Source organism: Lolium rigidum, chromosome 3, assembly GCF_022539505.1.
Source record: "Lolium rigidum isolate FL_2022 chromosome 3, APGP_CSIRO_Lrig_0.1, whole genome shotgun sequence".
Taxonomy (NCBI): domain Eukaryota; kingdom Viridiplantae; phylum Streptophyta; class Magnoliopsida; order Poales; family Poaceae; genus Lolium; species Lolium rigidum.
Genome location: NC_061510.1, coordinates 96,739,017 through 96,754,908, shown reverse-complemented (window position 1 = coordinate 96,754,908; position 15,892 = coordinate 96,739,017). Strand labels below are relative to the sequence as shown.

Here is a 15,892-nt window from a genome sequence, read left to right as displayed (position 1 = left end):
TTGTTGATATATTCAGTACCATTATCGGCTTCGATCACTTGCACTCGAACATTGAATTGGTTTTTCACATAGGCACAAAAACTCGGAAACAAGTGAACACTTCATCTTTGTGACGCATAAGATAAATCCAAGTCATTCCGGAATAGCAGTCAATAAAAGTCACAAAGTACTTCATGCCACTTACCGACACAACAGGACACGTCCATACATCGAGTGCACTAACACAAATGGGGATACACTTCTGATCCCTCTACTAACATAAGAGGTTCTCGTATGCTTATCATATTCGCAGGCATCACAACATAATTTGGTTTTGTCCACTCCATTCATTACATCAGGAAAAACTCGAAACATTTTATCAAACGCCATGTGGCCCATTCGACAATGATGAACTAGTGCCATACTCTCCTTTCCTCCAACAATCGCAGCAAGCACCGAACTAGCATCATGCCCCATCTTGTCACGATCTATGTGCCAAAGACCTCTATGCCCGGTTGCAGTCCCAATCTTCTTGCTCGCTCTCCCTTTCCCGAATTAAACACATATATCTATCAACTATTATACGGTAGTCCTCGCTGATCAATCGGGGCACTTAGAGATAGCAGATTTACTCGGAAAAGCAGGAACATGTAGAACCGATGACAATTTTATGTTGGGTGTACATTGAACCGACCCCTCCCCTTTTATAGATTGTGCTCGTGCCATCTGCTGTTTGGATAGTGCCTCTATGTGCGGGAGGATACCGAGTATAAGAGTCAAACTCACTAATATTTCCAAGTAACATGTTTGGATGCTCCGTAATCAAGAATCCAATCTGAATTAGCATTATGAGTGGCTATAGAAACTCTATCAATATTACCTTCATCTTTGTAGACATAGTGAGCAAAGTTCCCAAAGGTTGCTTCATTTTGTCCTTCTTCCTTTGATTGTCCCCGAGAGGTACCGGTAGTTGACTCCGAAGCCGCCGCCATATGTGCCTTGGGTGATATAGCGTGCTGCTTGTCCTCCACCCCCGCCATACCGATATCCATATGGCTGTCCACTACCTCTCGCCATAGTGTTGTCCACCACCTCTCGCCATAGTGTTGTCCACCACCTCTTCCATAGTGCTCGTCCATATGGCTCGTCCATTACCTCTCGCCATCACCTCTTCCTCTCGTAGCTTCCTCTCGCCATGTGTGTATCCTCCTCTCCCCCTACCGGATGTAGCAAAGGAGGTACACCGATGCTTCAAGTGTCCCTTCGCCCGCAAGTATAGCGATCTCTCATCTCTTGTCTCTCGGTAGTGTAGAAGGTCGGATGAGGGACAGAATCGCTTCCCTTTGTCATACTCGGACGCACTTCCTCTCTGGACATAGCTGCAATGGCTTCTTTGAGAGAAGGGGTAGTGGTTTGATGCAAGTAAAGCAGCCCTTCTCCCCTCAAAATCTTGATTAAGACCCTTCAAGAACTTCATGACTCGCCGACGTTCAATCCAGCTTGCGGCAGCACTCACACATTCCCCATGGGCAAGTTCCGGAGGATCAACATGATCTAAATCTCCCCAAAGATGCTGCAACTCAGCCATATATGCCATCACGGTTTTGTTTCCTTGTTGCAAGTCATGCACTTTATCCTCAATCTCGGCAATCAACATAATGTACCCCTTTCCCGAATAAAGATTTGATAGGGTGTCCCATACCTCTCGAAGCTTTTGTGAGTGCCTCTACGTAAGCAGCAATGTTAGGAACCAAAGAGTTAAGCAACCATGCCACAATCGGAGAATTTATGGCATTCCACTTGTTTCCATTCCGGACTGGTCTTGTCTCGTCGGTTCCGCAGCCTTCACCACTCACACGTTCATCCGGCCCTTTCGAGTTCAAAATCAGCAGCGCCCTCCTTGACCACCGGAGATAGTTGGCCACTCCTTCCAACTTGATTTCGTTCGCCGGCTGACTCAAGTTTCGACCGATGTTGGTATGGGGAACGATTGCTCCCCCTCCAGCAGATCCTCCTCCATCTCCTTTGGTAGTGATAAGTTCCGCCGGCTTCTCCCGCAGCCTTGGCCAAATCCCCGTTGTCCCCCATGCTTGACACCAAACTAACCTCTCGGAACCACCAAAGGACTTACCCGCAGGATGCCTCTTCATCTCCTTACTTGTCACCGCCTTCTCCTCCTTGCCGCCGCGGCAGCACCTGCTCCCTTCCTCTTCCTCCCAGCCACCGCAGCAGCCTACTCCCTTCCTCTTCCTCTTCCTCCTAGTTGCCACAGCGGACTAGGCTTCCGGATCCGGCAGTCCTTCCCGTCGCCGCCCTCACCGCCCCTTGCTCGATACCATGTGGACGAGAGGTGAGGGCCTAACCCGAGGTAGAAGGAGGCTGCAGGGAGGAACCTGTCTCTTCTTAGGGTTACAGAGATAGAAGCACCTTATATAGGTTAGGACTGGGCTGGGCCAAATGGGCCAGAACAGAGAACAAGAAAACAGCCCAACAGACACACCAACAGTTGTCCAACAGGGGTAGTGAAAAATAAGACGCTCAATAGTTTCCTCTGGAGGTATGGTACACATCAGGCAGTGGTACCCTGAATCAAGGGTGTAGTGCCTCCTTCTAAGCATGTATTTGGTATTAAGTCTATCCATTAAAATAAGCCAGCAGAATAACTTCATCTTTGGGATGCATTTTGATTTCTAGAGCCAGGAGATGGAAACATGAGAGTGTATCTCCCTGAAGCAAAATATTTATCTGTACCCCAATTATAGGTCCATTGATCAAGAGCTTCAGGAGAAAGAGGAAGGAAAAAAAATTATCAGCCAGATGGCCAGCTGTGAGAAACTCTTGCACAGAAACGTCCTCCGAGTTGGAGAGGGAAAAGGCTCTAGGAAATTCTTCGAGATAAAATTGAATGGGGCCAGCTATCATTCCGAAAAAGTGTAGAATTACCATCCAACACCTTGACGGTCCGTAAACTAGTATGAGTTTAAATATGTCTTCACCAAAAGGAGCCACAAGGATTCATGATCCGAGGAATTTGGCTAGTGTAATAGGTATTCCAAATAAGTTTCACCTGGGAGTATCATCTCCGTTATAGAATTTATGCGGGTATTTGTGTAACAGACCCTTGATTTTGTATCTTCAAATTTATGATACCCAACCCTCCTATTTTCTTCGGTTTACAAACCATATCCCAAGATGCAAGAGAGTTGCATTTCTCCATCTTCTCGTTTTCTTGTTCCAAAGATAGTGTCTCCTAATTTTCTCCACATGTTCCAAATTTTTTGGATTAATTTGAATAGAGCACATTGTGAAAGTAGCAATGGAGGTCAAGAGAGAATTAACCACGCTTACTCTTCCACTATAGGACATCATTAGGAAGGTAGCAGAAACTCTTCTTTCAATTCTATCCACAAGGGCATCAGGGTTGAGCTGGCCAGCCTCCTCCGTAGGCAGCCGTTCACGGAAGACGGCCATGACACGTTGGAGGAGTTGTTGGTTAGCCTCCTCTAAGGCGTGGGCAGCGTTCCTCTAGAGGCGCCATGAATTTGGTCCTAGCAAATCAAAAATTGTTTCGATCGATCCTGGTCAATAGGCGTCATGCGATTAGTTGTAATTTGGCTTGCCGCACAAAAATCAGACCAAATTTCATTGGAACAACAAGCGCCTCAAACTCGGAGGCCCTCCATTGGAGCCAGGGACTCCTCTCCCGGACGCTATGATTAATTTCCCTTTTATCCTTCGCTTGAGAGTTTAAACGCTCAACATTGCACATGCCCTGATCTCCTTGTAGGTTTTCATAAAGATCTGATTGGGCAGGTTCGGAGTTTCCATCAAGGCGTAGCCCCAGTAATTGGAGCATCGAAGGTAGCTCTAGCTGATTTTGGCTTGAGAATTCCTAGTCTATTTTTTTTACCACAATTCCACATTTCGATTTGATATGAGTATATGAATTCCAAATTGCTTTTGTTTGAGAGTAGTGATAGCTGTATTTTTTCATATGTAACACCATCATCTCCGTTGAAGAGGTGATGCACACATACCCTCTCCCGTGCCGCACCCCAGGGTGGCACCAGGAGGGGGGCTAACCCTAGCGTCGCCAGAACCGAAGAACCGTCGGTCGCCGCTGCCACGTGGACCTTACCACGGTGGGGGCTCCTAATCTGCCATAGGCGACTTGGGGGAGGAAGGCAGCAATGACCCGAGGCGGGGGCTCGGGCGTCTACGTCCAGTCATCGGAGCGCCGAAGCCGGGGCGGTGCCCTCATGCTATGGTGCGGGGTTTGGGCAGCGTCGACCCTCAGGCGAGGGTTGGGGCTTTTAGTTGGTCTGCATCGGTGCAGCTCCTCAGACTCCATGTCTTGGGGCATCGACCTTGTCACCCTTCATGATTGGTGGATGGTCAGTGGAGATGTACCTCTCTCGTGTCGTCCCCTTCCAAAATAAAGGAGGTAGGGGTGGCGGCCCTAGAGGTCCTTTTTCCATCCAAGTCGTCGTTCTGCTGTTGCTGCCAGTTGCCTCCAATCAGGCTACAAACAAGTACTTGATTTCTCCACCGACGGTCTTCACTGATTGGTGAAGTGCCCCGGACCCTAGATTGAAGGGGATACGGTCGTGCGCGTCCACAAACATCACCCCGTGGGGCTTCAAGGGAGCATGTTGCGAGGATCCGCTTTCAGCTGACATCACCGGACATGTCGAAGTTGTGATTTTCATGGTGTTGACAGAGGCGGGAAATGTAAAGACGACTATGATTCGAAGACCAGAAGGTAACGATGGAGGCGGCATCCCAGATGCGATGGAGACTTTGCTTCATGTGATCCTGGGCGGGCTTGGCTTTGGGACTCTTCCTGTCCAAACCGCACACGTGGTGCCCGCAAGTCTCATGATTGGTGATTTGTAGCAGCGGGCTCGGAAATTGGGGGTGGCAGCATGGGGGAGTTTAGTTTGGTAGTGCTTGTCGAGTACCGTAGTCAAGATTTTCAGGGTGAAAATCCAATGTTTGCCCTTTATTGGTTGGACGTGGCAATGACCTTGTTGAAGACATTATTTTGGGAACTCGGGCATCCTTCAGGTTCAAAAATTAAGATCTTAGGTCGGGCAATGGCAATGTTTGTGCATTGTTTTTTTCTTGGAGGGGTTGCTTTTTGGAGAATCTCTTTTGTAGTTCCGGTGTTGCCTTTGGTGATGGTTAGAGTGTTGAGGGTGCGAGTAATTAATCCCCATGGTGGGGTATTTTTTTTGGCTGTGTGTATCATTTATATCTTTGAGCATCTTGCTGGTGCAGAATAAAGGCCAATGTTGATGCTGGATGGGACTCGGTGTCAAAGCACGCTAGACTTGGGATCATCATTCGTGATCAGCTGGGGTAAGTGATATTAACGGAATGGAAATTTATTCCTTTTTCAACAACGCCGAGGAAGCGGAAGTGCTGGCTTGTCTTGAAGGAATTCGGCACTTGATCAATCTACGACGGTGGCCAGCGATCTTGGAGTATGATTGTCTCCGTTCTGTGATGGCGATATCGTCTGAGTCCGTGGAACAATCTCCAAGCTGGGCACTCATTCTAGAGGCACGGGAACTTCTGAAGATCTTTCGTGACATCGTCGTCTCAAAGGTGGACCGTGTGTGCAATGGCGTTGCTCATGTCTTGGCGCAAGTAGGAAAATCAGGTGTTAGTGCTATTTTATGTGACTCTGTTCCCGACTGCGTTCGGGACCTGGTTTTTCTAGATTGTAAGAACACTCTGTAATCATTGGACAGCAGGTTTCTTTCACACTCTTTTCCTTACCAGGGTACCTAAAGGGACTGGAAGGTTTTTAATGAGGCGGCCTGCTGTATCTTAGTATAATATATGTGTTCTTATGTAAAAAAAAAGAATTGTAGATGCCTGGTGTAATTTGCTATTTGCTCGATATTAAAATATCTCTTTTATAAATAATGTAATAATGTAATACTAACAGGGGCCCGTTAATCTGTTAATCGAGGCCGAGCGCAAGTGGGCTCATTTGGGCCTAAGTTGATTGAATTTTCCATTTGCCCGTGTGGCTCTCGGGAGTAGGGAGAGCCAACAACCAAAAGAGACAAATGCTGCCGCCGCCGCAGCCGCCGCCGCAGCCGCAGGGAGCAATGGCCACCGGCGCCGCCAACCACGCCGTCCCCTGCTCTGCCGGTCGTCCGACGAAGAGGAATCAGCGGCGCAACCCTGCTTCCCTCTCCGTGCGCGCGTCCAGCGACGCCAACAGTAAGGACCACTCTGACTATCCCCACCCCCTTCCCCTCCAGAATTTGTCCCGTCCATGGCTTCACGGCTGCGTTTCCTTCTGTCGATGGCCGCAGCGGTGACGCTGCTTGACTATGGCGCGGGCAACGTCCGCAGCGTGCGCAACGCCATCCGCCACCTCGGCTTCAACATCCGCGACGTGCGGAGCCCCGAGGACATCCTCTCCGCCGACCGCCTCGTATTCCCCGGGGTCGGAGCTTTCGGCTCCGCCATGGATGTCCTCACCCGCACAGGCATGGCCGACGCGCTTCGCGAGTACATCCGCAGGGACCGCCCCTTCCTTGGCATCTGCCTCGGCCTTCAGCTGCTATTCGACTCCAGCGAGGAAAATGGCCCGGGTAAGGCAGATAATAGCATTCTACTTGCTTGAGAAACATGTTACTGAGCATGAGCTGATAGTGCACTCGCTACTGCAGTGAGCGGCCTTGGTGTGATACCTGGAGTTGTCAGGCGATTCGACTCTTCCGAGGGTCTCATAGTGCCTCACATTGGATGGAACGCCCTCCAGATTAACAAGGATACACAGCTGCTGCAAGGAGTTGATGGCCACCATGTGTACTTTGTTCACTCCTATTACGCTCCACCTGTAAGGAGCAACTCCATTTAGATGTTTCCTCTTGTTGTGGACTCGGAAATTTGACTTCTGTCTTTCTTTCTATGTGCTTAGTCGGATGCGAACAGAGACTGGATTTCGTCCACATGCAACTATGGCCAGAGCTTCATATCGTCTATCTCGATGGGCAACATTCAGGCAGTTCAGTTTCACCCAGAGAAGAGTGGAGGTAAAATATGTAGTTTAATAGTGAATATACATGACAAATATTCACAATTATTGTTATAATGTAGATATACTATTGTAAGTTATAGTGTTCTGATAGCTTGACTTGCCCAAATCTTTTAAAGTCCCTACTGCAAAGTAATGTATATATTCTAGGATTTCCAGCGTACATTTACTATATTCTTTTGTTTCGTGCAGCTACTGGACTTTCCATTTTTGAGAAGTTTCTCAGTCCCAATTCTTCAGGGGCAAAGGTAATCATCATGTGTCGCTTTACTTTTTGCAGTTCATTTTCGTTTTTTGACATATATTCACGCTTATATCTGCAATGCAGGTCCCATCTCATAAAAAAGCATCAAAACTTGCAAAAAGAGTAAACTTTTTATTCCCAATTGTTTCAGTGTCCATCACAGTTTCCGTTGCCATCTCGAACACAGGTTTACTTTGTGATCGTACTTGTTACCTTGAATTTTGCAGGTGATAGCATGCCTTGATGTTCGGTCAAATGATAATGGGGATCTTGTGGTGACAAAAGGTGACCAGTATGATGTCAGAGATCATAGTAGTAGCAAAGAGGTACCAAACTTTATCGTTGATCCTAAGAGTATCAAAACTTTCTAAGTTGGCTGCTTAGGGCTAATTCTAAGTTGGCAGCTTAAGGCTGACTCTAAGTTGGCAGCTTAGGGCTAGTTCTTATTATCTATTTAGGGATAGGTAGTTGAAATGGTTTGAAACATATTTTATAGTTTTACGAAAACATAATCATTATATACTTGAATATCTTTGTACATGATGCTTATAGGTGAGAAACCTTGGCAAGCCAGTGGAATTAGCAAGTCAATACTACATAGATGGGGCAGATGAGGTACTTCTCTACATACTGTTATATTTTAATTTAATGTTATCTGACACCATTAATATGAATTCCCTTTAGGTCAGCTTCTTGAATATAACTGGTTTCCGTGCCTTTCCATTGGGTGATTTGCCAATGCTAGAGGTTTGTTTTTTGTTTTTGTAACAATTGATTTTTTCAACTTACTTGCTTTTATCTGGTAAAGTGACATGTTTGTACAATTGGTAGGTACTACGTTGTGCATCTGAAAAAGTTTTTGTGCCACTTACAGTTGGTGGGGGTATAAGAGACTTCACAGATGCAAGTGGAAGGTTAGCTCCTCTCCAATTCTTAGCCAACGGTGCTACTGCTATACATACATCTCTTTTTCATACGATTGAACTGTGATGGAGGCCATCACATGAAGATCAGCATGTATGGCCCAGCCCACATAGTAGATATCATCGTGTGTGGAGTCATTACATTTTTGAGCAAATGTTGATCCCTGCCGGATTAACAATATATATTCCAGTTGACTTGATGATGTAATTTTTATAGCAGTACCCAGAGTTCCCCGATTTTATTCCTTTATGTTCCAATCTCTTGTTGGTGTTAATCCGTCTACTATCTTATTTGTTGGTACTATGGCCTACTTACTACTCTCAATGTATCATATTTTTATGTTCCTCCTATCCAACCGCACCCCAACATTTTCTGGGGTGATATTGATGCTAGTCAATACCAATAAATCAGCTATGAAGAATATTGATGTCAATTTATCTCTTCTCAGATACTATTCAAGCTTGGAAGTGGCATCAGAATATTTTAGGTCTGGCGCTGACAAGATTTCAATTGGAAGTGATGCTGTTTTTGCTGCTGAAGCCTATTTACAGTCTGGTGTATGTATTCTTATTTCCCCCACAATTTGCAGCTAATTCCCCATAACATAATTCCTTCCTGTTATCAGGTAAAGACAGGGAAAAGCAGCTTGGAGCAGATTTCTAGAGTATATGGAAATCAGGTTTATTTTTATTTATCTCCCTTTTGTGTTTGTGTTTATACTAGCATTTCATTATCATGGAAATTAATATTGTGAACAATTGAATAAATTCATAAACAAGTTCTCGTTCCGCCAACCATATTCCAAGAGACCTGAATCGAACTCCGGCGATCTTTTTTTAAGACCAAACTCCAGCTATCTTTCCCTAACCGACGAAATTATGCATTGATGATCGATCCTCTTCAACATTTTCATTGCAAAGGAAAGTACGCTTGGAATAATTTTATAAACATCATAAAATTATTATGTGCCTGACCCTAATTTGTTTACGCTTACCATATTTAAATATAGGGAAAACCTTCTTAATCTTTTTTTAAGACCAAACTCCAGCTATCTTTCTTTAACCGACAAAATTATGCATCGATGATCGAGCGTCTTCAACATTTTCATTGCATAGGAAATTACGCTTGGAATTATTTTCATAAGTAGTCCCCATTATTAATTTTTCCATGTAACATCATAAAATTATTATGTGCCTGAGCCTAATTTGTTTCCACTAAGCACATTCGTTCCTTCCCTATGGTCAACAACTGGGACCCTTAGCTCCATCAGTTTTTACTTTGTAGAATTCTGAATTGAATTGTTTTCAATTAATGAACTCTGATTTGAAACTCATGAAGTGTGTTTATCTCTATTTCAGATGAAGGACCTGTTTTTTTTCAATAATTTGCAGAATAGCTAGATAACCTGTTAATCATTCGTGGTAACGAAGCTTTTTCTCATCTCAGGCTGTAGTTGTAAGTATTGATCCCCGAAGAGTATATGTCAAAAGTCCAGATGAGGTGCAATTTAAAACTGTGAAAGTGTCCAATAAAGGTATGCTTGCACATATTCCTTGAAATCAACATTCGCCTTTTAAATGTTCTCACATTTCCTGTACTTCTTCAGGTCCATTAGGTGAAGAATATGCATGGTACCAGTGCACGGTGAGTCCCTTTAACTGCTTTCACTGTTTTCATTTATCATTCTCATCATATGCCATTCATGCATTTGGGTATCATCATACAGAGATTTATTTAGTACCCATCTCAATGCTTACGAAAAAGATTTCGACTAGCCTGTTCAAAAAAGGGTGATCCCTTTCATGTATTTCGTAGTACTCCGTACAATCTTCTCAGGTACAGGCAGTATGTGTGCGACGTGTTCATGTCTCATATCTAGTACTAACTCTGTTCCAGAATATAAGATGTTTTGATAGGCTATTTTAGCCTACCAAAACATCTTATATTTAGGAACGGAGGTAGTAGCAATTAAGATACTAGATCTTTCTTAGTAAAATTTTGGTGTCTCTGTTTTTTGCATGATATACCTTTACTGTCTTTGTTTTCTTCTTATCTACCAGTATAATCGTCTATCTATTTTTGTTCCAGGTAAGTGGTGGGCGTGATAGCCGGCCTATAGGAGCATATGAGCTAGCACAAGCTGTGGAAGAATTGGGCGCGGGAGAAATACTGCTGAACTGCATTGATTGTGATGGTATGCTGAATATTGTTTTTATGCCAGTACAACAAAGCTTGGATACAATATGTTTCATCTTGTTGTGCCCTGCATAATAACTGGTTGGAACTTCTTAATCTCTTGCTCAAGCCTCTGAAGCGGTATCAAGAATCTTGTAATTAATTTGTCAGTACTTTTCATCAAGCTGGCTTATGCTTTTACCAAACATTCATAAAGCTACATTTTTTAAATTAGAAACACATAAGTGGAACATTCTTAATAAACAGGGTGTACCTATCGCAAAATAGAGTTATGGCATACCCCTTTTATAGTCAACGGAGGACTATGGAGGCTAAAGGCTGATAACACGCCTGGTCCATGCTTTGGTTATTGGTTAGTCTGGTTGGTCAGAGTCTGTCGAATGGAACGAGAACTCATTAAATTGTACTTCTGGGATAGTTATGTGCGAGAAGTGAAGGACTTGCGGTGCTGTGAAAGCACTTTTGAAAGTGTAGTTTTGTGGTACTGTAGTTTAGTCAAAGTATGTGTAGTTGCATGAAATCTGCTATATGGTTTTCTTTTGGCAATCTCGATGTTCTATTTTGGAGTTTATTTATGGTTCCATGTGTGATTGGGTACTTAATGTTGAGTTTACTGTATTTCTTGTATATATCATCTGAAGTATACAAGTCAACGTACCGTCATCATTACATCAACATTGTTTATATAAGTTATGCACAACTACTGTTTTGGATTACCATTGGACTTTGTAGATATAGTGTATAACTTGTACGGAGCATCATATAATTTTCTTACATTACATGTACCTTGTGAATTTGTTGCTTGTGCTTTAGTGTTGTAAAACCATTTTGTATTATGTCATTTTATCTTGCAGGTCAGGGATGTGGATTTGACATTGATTTGATCAAAATGGTATCAGATGCTGTGACAATTCCTGTCATCGCAAGCAGTGGTGCTGGTTCCGTGGAACATTTTTCTGAAGTCTTTGAGAAAACAAATGCTTCGGCTGCTCTTGCTGCTGGCATTTTCCATCGGAAAGAGGTATTGTTTCTTTTGAACAAATCTTGCCATCTTCTCCTAATAGTGTATACATCACTATCCATTATCTCAGTGTTGTTAATATGTTGCGTGTTCCACAAAGGCCATGAGGTTGTATTCATTCATATCCACAGTATGTTAAAACTCCTTGCCCATCCTGAATTCTAAAATGGCTGATTTCTTCGAACAACTGTACTTTTCTTTGGGTCCTAATTGTTCTGTCAATCAGCTTAGTGAACACATTCTCGATGGTGTAAAATCAGCACCTGTTATTGGGTTTGAATTTGACACCTCAAACTCTTGCTTTGATACAGGTTCCTATCCTATCAGTGAAAGAGCACCTGGAAGATGCTGGTGTGGAGGTCAGAATGCAGTAATCTAAGATGGACTAGTGTAACATAACGCGGAAAACCTCTCATTTGTTGGAACTTTTTGTCAGATGTTGTAACAGTTGTATATCGGGAGCATGTGTGGCACAGTGGCAGTGCATAGAATGCGGACTTGAAATGTTATTTCGGAATAAATCAATAAGATGATACTTGAGAACTCCAGTCTTGCCTTTTCCTGTTCATTCCAACTTAACCCTTCCCTCTCGGCGGTTGCCCTGCATGCAGATGTCGCCAAAACTTCTGAGGAACAAGGGCAGCCATGTTGTGCCCGGAGAAGTGGGCATGCCAAGAACCGAACAATCAGTAGAACGGTTTATGCCACACTGATAGACTAGCGCACTGCTGGTACCAGAAACAGTGCGCACAGTTGCTCGTGGTTTACTTTCCGTACTTACATGCCACATCAGATTAGATATGGCGTTCTATTGGTAGAAAAGTCTGTTGGCTATTGGTTGAAATGTCTTGAGCTGGAATCCGATTCTTAGGATTCCCAAAACACATAATTGGAGTGATACATACTTTTAAGTCCATATAGGATTAGAAAACTACATAAATTTGGATCAAGAAGTGTTTGATACCACAGGGAAAAAAATGAATTCTAACAAGAGCTGCGAGTGTAGCACAAATGAATCCTCGATGAGAAACCCTATGGATTTCGATCAGGTGTATCCAAGAATCATCATTGGAAAAAGTCACAAGGATCCAAATTCTCCAAAAACAAATGTAATCCTTTGAATGAAAGGAAACCCAAGAAGGAAAGGAGTTTGTTACAGAACTTGCGGCAACAAGCACAAAAACAGAAGAAAAGAAAGATATGAAAGGAGGAAGAAAGTACTAATCAGGCGTCTCTCTTAAGCCAGCCAGAAGGAACTTCCCGTCTATGGTAGAAATAGAAATACACGCTGAACAAAACGAAGCTACAGTGGCAAAGTCTTCTTGAGCGAGGATCCACAAGCTCAAAGGTTTTACAGGGTATATACTTTTCCATACCGCCACTAAGCGCAATGGTCCAGAGTACTATGTTCCAAGACTTCAAAAGCCCTTCTTGACGAGAAAGTGCAGAGTTCAGATCTAACAAGTGTTAAGTTTCTGAAGAAAATGCACAATGATAGAGGGATAACTGTTTATCAAACTACAATCTCTGACGTACATGCGGTTCTTTTTGGCAAAATAAATAAACATACCAATTTCTTCAGATATTGTAATGAGGCAAGACTATGCTGTAATCAGGGTCAAACTATGTTGTAATGCAGGCAACACAATGCTCCACCTCCATCAGCAACGTACCAACCATTACCGATGCAGATCACCAAGCAGGTTCGTCTTCGTCGTGCTCCCTCAAGTACATGAGCACGATCACCGAGCCGCAAACGACATTGGTCGGTTCCCCGCCCGCGTCCCCCTGCCGCCATCCCTGCAGCTTGACCCTCTCCTGGAACACCCGCGTCCCCTTCGCCACATTAAACTTTTCCTCGAGCGTCATCTTCTTCTTCTTCTTCTTCTTTTTCTTCTCCGCCGCCTCCACATCCTCCTCACCACTGTCATCTTCCTTCTCGCCGCCGTCATCTTCCTTCTCGCCGCCGTCAGCTTTGTCCTCGCCGCCGTCAGCTTTGTCCTCGCCGCCGTCAGCTTTGTCCTTGCCGCCGTCATCTTCATCTCCGAGCACCAGCGCGTCCAGCAGCGGCACCATCGCCGCCCCGATCACCGCGGTGTGGCCCGAGGTGTGCGGCTCGTCGACGCGGAACACGAACACGCGGCGCGTGTACTTGTCCACGCCGCAGTCCTCGCGCACGACCTCTAGGCAGAGGCAGAGCCACGGCCATTCCGAGCCCATGCGGAACTCGAAGCTCCTCCGCCACCTCTCCACGTTGTCGCCCCAGAGGGGGAGCTTCAGCGAGGCTACCTTGTAGCCGTCGAGGTACACGTGGAGGGTGCTGAACGTCTTCCACGTCGGGCCCTCGTAGTCGTGGCCGCTCATCGCCGGGCGCGCGAAGTTGAGATGCAGCACCCGGCGGCAGCCGGGCACAGCGAGCTCTTCCTTGAGGCGAAGCTGCTGCCCCGCAGGCTGCTCCTCCTCCTCCATCTCGGCAGGCTGCTCCTCCTGCTCCATCTCGGCAGGCTGCTCCTCCTCCATCTCGGCAGGCATCAAACAAATTTGTTCTCCCTATGCTTTATAGATACATGTAGTGCAAAGGGATAAAATCTGTTGAAATAAAGGAAAGATATGGAAGTAGGCGGTCGAATTGAAACAAGATGGAGTCTCACCCATGTACGACACCATTTTTTCTTCTTTTTTGAACAAGGTGGAGCGATAATCTGTTCCCTGCATAGTCAAAACAGTTATAGCAAATTCATTTTTTTCATTCACCGTGCACCTACTATTACAAAATACAAATATCTCTAAGAGTTACCGGAAATACTAATACCGGTACAACATACAACATTAATAGCTATCACAAATTCATTTTGTCATTCTCACATGCCAGCCACGGCTGACATGTGGCTCACTAGGTGCTCACGCGAGTCGCAACGAAAACCGACGAATCAAGTGGTTTGCGGTTTCTAGTTTCTGCTAGTTGTATGCGTATTTGCCAGGAACCACATTAATAGCTATGTCAGACATAGACAATTTTGAATAACAAGCCTGTTGCATTGTTGTATTTCTCATGCTGAGATTTCAAAAATGCTTTCATTTCGACATATTATAGTCACATTCTTTTGATTTCAAAAATGCCCAAGAATTATCTTTTTCTAAAAATGTTTAAACTCTTAACTACCATTATAAATCCTTTCTTTGAAATGAATCATTCTTCTAGGATAAACATCGGGTTTGCTCGCTTGTGCGGCTTTTCGGGCTAGTTTTCCTCACAAACATGTCAATGTATTCTCCGAAGAAAAACACTCTAGGAGCTGATTTGGTTTAGGGCTTAGGCTTTTTCTAGGAAGTGTGATTATTGGCTACAATGAGATATAATTACGGTTTTGCTAGTTCTCGATCGATCAAGAATTAATCCATCGACTTAGGGTGCATTGGATTCACATCCTGATTTGTTTACCATGGAGAGTTGCAAGTGGGTTTCAACAGGAAAAAAATTCACGCAATAAAAGAATGTTCACATAGTACAAATAGTGTTATGATGTCATGTGACCTATAATTAAGTTAATTCTTGGTCGACAAAGAACTACTCGCATCCTTGAATGACACCTTCTCCATTCCTATGAATAAGCCACACATATTTTTCAAGATATATTTTGACGACAAATTGATATCTTGGATTCATATTGAACATACCTTCTAATGATATGAATTTCCTACCAAATATAATCATATATACTTGAATAATTCTTGATCGAAGATAAATCTTAGAAAGCGTGTGTTTTTCAAGATATATTTTGACAACGAATTGATATGTTTTGATTCACATTGAACATACTTTCTAATGATATGAATTTTCCATCAAATATAATCATCTATACTTGACTAATTCTTCATCGAGGATAAATCTTAGAATGCATGTGTGTCTTGTTCACTGGAACAGAGGGAGTACCATGATAAAGTATTGATATCAAATTCTAAAAGCAGCAACTAATTGCTAAAGATGTAGAAACCGACATTCCCTCTTTTTACCAAAATATAGCGCATCTTAGTTTTTTTAAGTCAACATTATTAGTCATCATAAAATATACTTATATAAATTTCTTTAAGATATTCGAAATCACTATTATATTAATCTAGTGTCGTAGATGTTGAATTCATCTACAAAGTTTACATCATTTGAATTTTGAAAAAATATATGCTCTATATTTTGGCAGTACATAGAGTATGTCATGAGAAAAAAAAACATTGCAAAATTTGAACCAAAACCAAAAAATATATACACCAAAAGAAAAGGAAAAAATTCATTGGTGTTAAATTTTCTTTGATTTTGGATTTCAAAACATATTTTGACTTATTTTGTTCTCACGGTGCAGATTGAAAATTGTTGTGAAATTTTAAGACATTTTTGAAACAATTAGTAACCTTTATTATTACACAAAAAAGGTTACATCAAAAACACCAAATCGGGTTTAGTGTGGTTGGT

The 15,892-nt window shown here is 43.5% G+C and overlaps 1 protein-coding gene across 1 annotated transcript; it reads left to right on the top strand.

Annotated features, from left to right (window-relative positions):
- Positions 1–6,059: 6,059 nt before the first annotated feature.
- On the top strand, positions 6,060–11,972 carry LOC124695222 (imidazole glycerol phosphate synthase hisHF, chloroplastic-like). The gene is made up of 17 exons (XM_047228100.1): positions 6,060–6,216; positions 6,312–6,593; positions 6,672–6,841; positions 6,923–7,037; positions 7,232–7,287; positions 7,368–7,406; positions 7,511–7,609; positions 7,836–7,898; positions 7,968–8,030; positions 8,115–8,197; positions 8,656–8,764; positions 8,833–8,886; positions 9,654–9,741; positions 9,814–9,851; positions 10,296–10,401; positions 11,258–11,424; positions 11,736–11,972. Exons 1-17 carry the CDS (start codon positions 6,060–6,062, stop codon positions 11,796–11,798), a joined length of 1,752 nt encoding a protein of 583 aa, XP_047084056.1. The 3' UTR covers positions 11,799–11,972.
- Positions 11,973–15,892: the final 3,920 nt, after the last annotated feature.

Excerpts from the sequence above, each read along its gene's own strand:
- LOC124695222 (XM_047228100.1), top strand. The coding sequence starts at position 6,060 with ATGCTGCCGCCGCCGCAGCCGCCGCCGCAGCCGCAGGGAGCAATGGCC. Across the intron at positions 9,742-9,813 it reads TGTGAAAGTGTCCAATAAAG|GTCCATTAGGTGAAGAATAT; the intron begins GTATGCTTGCAC and ends GTACTTCTTCAG. Across the intron at positions 10,402-11,257 it reads GAACTGCATTGATTGTGATG|GTCAGGGATGTGGATTTGAC; the intron begins GTATGCTGAATA and ends TTTATCTTGCAG.